General features: G+C 45.4%; 1 protein-coding gene across 1 annotated transcript in view; it reads left to right on the top strand.

Moving 5' to 3' along the window:
• LOC114031336 (carbonyl reductase [NADPH] 2-like) overlaps positions 1–1,679 on the top strand; it is an 8,485-nt gene extending 6,806 nt beyond the window's left edge. The window contains exons 6-8 of the mRNA XM_027846396.1: positions 898–962; positions 1,120–1,237; positions 1,576–1,679. Of these exons, the coding sequence (XP_027702197.1) occupies positions 898–962; positions 1,120–1,237; positions 1,576–1,679 (287 nt within the window). The remainder of the gene's footprint in view (positions 1–897; positions 963–1,119; positions 1,238–1,575) is intronic.
• The last annotated feature ends 2,041 nt before the right edge of the window (positions 1,680–3,720 follow it).

Raw genomic sequence — 3,720 nt, 5'->3', positions numbered from 1 at the left:
GTCTTTTTCCCATTTTTATGATCTCTTTGGGATACAGACCTAGAAGTGGTATTGCTGGGCACAGTTGCAAATTGCTCTCCAGAATGGTTGCATCAATTCACAACTCCACCAACAATGCATTAGTGTTCCAATTTTCCCACATCTTCTCCAACATTTATCATTTTCCTGTTTTGTCATGTTAGCCAATCTGATAGGTATGATACAGTATCTCAGAGTTGTTTTAATTTGCATTCCTCTAATAAATAGTGATCTTGAACATTTTTTCATATGACTATAGATAGCTTTAATTTCTTCATCTGTAAATTGCCTGTTCATATCCTTTGGCCATTTATCAATTGGGGAATGACTTGTATTCTTATAAGTTTGACTCAGTTCTCTATCTGTTTTAGAAAGGAGGCCTTTATCAGAGAAACGGGCTGTAAAAATTGTATCCCAGCTTTCTGCTTCCCTTCTAATCTTAGCTGCATTGGCTTTGTTTGTGCAAAAACTTTCCAAATCAATGTAATCAAAATCATCCATTTTGCGTTTCATGACCTTCTCTATCTCTTGTTTCGTCATAAAATTTTCCCTTCACCATAGATCTGACAGGTAAACTCTTCCTTGCTCTCCTAGTTTGCTTATAGTATCAGCCTTTATATCTAAATCATGTACCCATTTTGACTTTATCTTGGTGTAGGGTGTAAGAGGTTGGTCTATGCCTAGTTTTCTATGGTCCCTTCTAACTCTAGAATCCTGCTATCCCTCTCTCCTTCTTCCCCTCTAAGCCCTGGTTTTCCCACTTGACCAGGAAGTCCCACACACTTCTCCTAAGGGTAAGAATCACTCAGCCTAGGAAAAGCAGTGTGACTCTCCAGACTGGGCTCCTTATACTTTTTCTCCTTTCCTTCCTTCCTCTAGGTTCCACCAAAGGTGCAATGGACATGCTGACCAAGATTATGGCCTTGGAGCTGGGGCCACACAAGGTGAGAGCTCTGGCCCAGTGGGAAGCTTTGGGGGAAGGGAGCTACAAGGATTGATGCTGAGGTAGGGAGAAAAGACAAGTGGGGCCTGTGGGAACAGTAAGTCTGGAACCTGGGGACAGAAAAGCCCAGGTTGAGGGCTGCCTCTTTTGTGTCTCAGATCCGGGTAAATACAGTGAATCCTACAGTGGTCCTCACTCACATGGGGAGAAGGGTCACTAATCATACAGAACTTGCTAAGTACCTGAAGGAACGCACTCCCCTAAACAAGTTTGCAGGTATGTATGTATCTGTGCGGGTGGGGGTGGGAGGTGGCCAGTGTTCAGTCAGCACCCCTCCTCAGCAGGACTTCATCAGAGCACTAGAAAGCCACAGAGCCAAGGCATAGTAGGGTGGGATAGGCTGGGTGTGCTGTGGACAATCTACTCTTTCCATAGAGCCCTTCTCTGCCAACCCCCCCAACCCACAACTTCCAGATATTACTAGGGTAAGTGGAAAGCAGCCCCAGGCCCAAGTCAACACCTCTTCTGAATATACCTATTTCTACAATTCCATTCTCTAACTCCCCTGCTTTGAGGAGAAGCCCTTCCTCTAACCTCATCCCTTTTCCTTACAGAGGTGGAGGACGTGGTTAACAGCATCCTCTTTCTTCTGAGTGACAAGAGTGCCATGACCAATGGCTCAGGCATCCTGGTTGATGGCGGGTACTTGGCCTGCTAGGCTCCAATGGGGGGGACCCCCAGAAGTTAGAGCAGAGAGTGGGAATTCTGTTTCATTCCCACCCACCCCCCCACCTGTAGTAAAGCCCCTCACTCTCCCATTTTCCCTCTTCTCAATCATCAACCCTTGCCAAACCACCTAGCTCTTAGTGGTCTGGGCTCTTGTGGGGTGTGTGTGTGTGTGTGTCAGGGGGTGGTCCTGGAGGGAGAGGGGAGGGGGAGTGGAATTACTGAAGGTCACTGGGGAGAACACATCAACTGGACTGAGCTAAAACCTGGGAGTATGGGATACCTAATCCTGGATCTCCTATTACAGCCCAGAGCACCCAAAAGTGATCTATTTCAATCCCCTCATTTTATAGAAGAGTTTAAAATGGAAGTCCAGTCAGGTCAAGCCCATTGCCTAAAACCATTTAGGTATAAGAATTTCAACGTAGGTCCTTTGCTCTGGGATCCAGGGTTCTTTCCACTTTTCTAGGCTGCCAAGGGAGAGAAGCACTCTGCCCAGGTTCCTTTCAAAGGCTCTGGGCTCCCTTTATTAGAGGCTTCACCTCCCACCTGGAAAGGCAGTCAGTTCTTCATCATTTTCAGGCGGGGTTCCCTCTCAGCCACAAGATTCATCCCTCCCAGTGCTTGGTCCTATTCTAAGATTAGACTAATCTGGGTCAGGGGGTGGCATGTTCTCGTGGAGGTAATGGTACCCACACACCCCCTTGCTCCCAGATCCATTTAGAATATAGTAATTCAGCTTCTATTTCCTTCAACCCTACCCACTTACTCTCCTTACCCTAAGTAAACAAAAAGGTCCCGCCCTCTTGCAGCTTCTAATCATCTCCTGGGAATAGTAGTTTCTTGGTTTTCTCAGAAAATTCTGTATTCCAATCCCACATCCACTCCCCTTCCCAACACCCCAGTGAATAAATCTCAGAGAATGCTTAAGACTACCTTTGATTCCCTTGGCTCTCACACACCTGTAACTCTTCTGAGAAGCAAAGCTGTATATCCTGTTCTCTTTTTACCTCATTTCCCCCTCCCACACCCCCTCCTCCCACTGGTGCTGGATTTGGGATCAGTGGATTCCATCTTGATTCTAATCCTGGCTCTGGCTTTTAGTGTCTGCTCTGGGAAAGTCACAACCTCTCTGGACCACATTTTCTTCATCTGTAAAATGAAAAGGTTAGACTACATGGCCTCTAAGCTTTCTTTCCATCTCTAAATCTGTGAATCTACGGACCATAGGGTCCAAACCCATAACACAACAGTGGGAAGGGACAGAGGTGCTTCTTGTCAGCTACTACCCTTTCTGCTAAAGACCTCCAGTGTTCACTGGGGATGGTGGGAGTCAGGGTGAGGTTGGGGGCAGGGAGAAGCAACAATCATCAATAAACCTGACATGGAAAAACCTCAAGGTTTTGCATCTCCTCAGAAGTATATGGAATCAAGCCCTGAGTTGGGAGTCCCAAGAGCTTGATTCTATTTCCTGCTCTGACAGGACCTTGGTCAGTGACTTTCAGTTTCCTCCTCTTTATTTTTTAATGGTATTTTATTTTTTCCAATTATCTATAAAGACAACTTTTGATATTCATTTTTACAAAATTTTGAGTTCCAGATTTTTCTCCCTCCCTCCCCTCCCCTCTTCCTAAAACAGAAAGCAATTTGATATAGGCTATATATGTGCAATCAAGTAAAACATAATTCCATATTAGTCATCTTGTGAAAGAAGAAGCAGACCAAAATTTCCTCATCTTTGAAATGAGGAGGTGAAGGTCACTTGCATCTCTGACAATCCTAGTTTGGTGGCTAGAAGTTATGATCCTAATGCTTAGGTTGAGGGTAGTTTGCCCTTGGGAAGTGTTGCCCTACAACAAAGACAATTCAGAAAGCCTTGGTTAAGCACTTATGGCTCACAGAGCACTGAGCTAGGCAGTTGGGGAGACACAATGCTTTCAGTGTCTCATGGAGCTTACAATAGGGGGACAGATCTATTAAGCCGTCATAGGATTATTGAGCTAGAGGTGATAGGGACCTACATGGTTCCCCAT

The sequence above is a fragment of the Vombatus ursinus genome, unplaced genomic scaffold (assembly GCF_900497805.2).
Source record: "Vombatus ursinus unplaced genomic scaffold, bare-nosed wombat genome assembly UNPS02015150.1, whole genome shotgun sequence".
Lineage (NCBI taxonomy): Eukaryota > Metazoa > Chordata > Mammalia > Diprotodontia > Vombatidae > Vombatus > Vombatus ursinus.
Note: the sequence above shows the minus strand (reverse complement) of the source record. Positions and strands in the feature narration are given on the sequence as shown.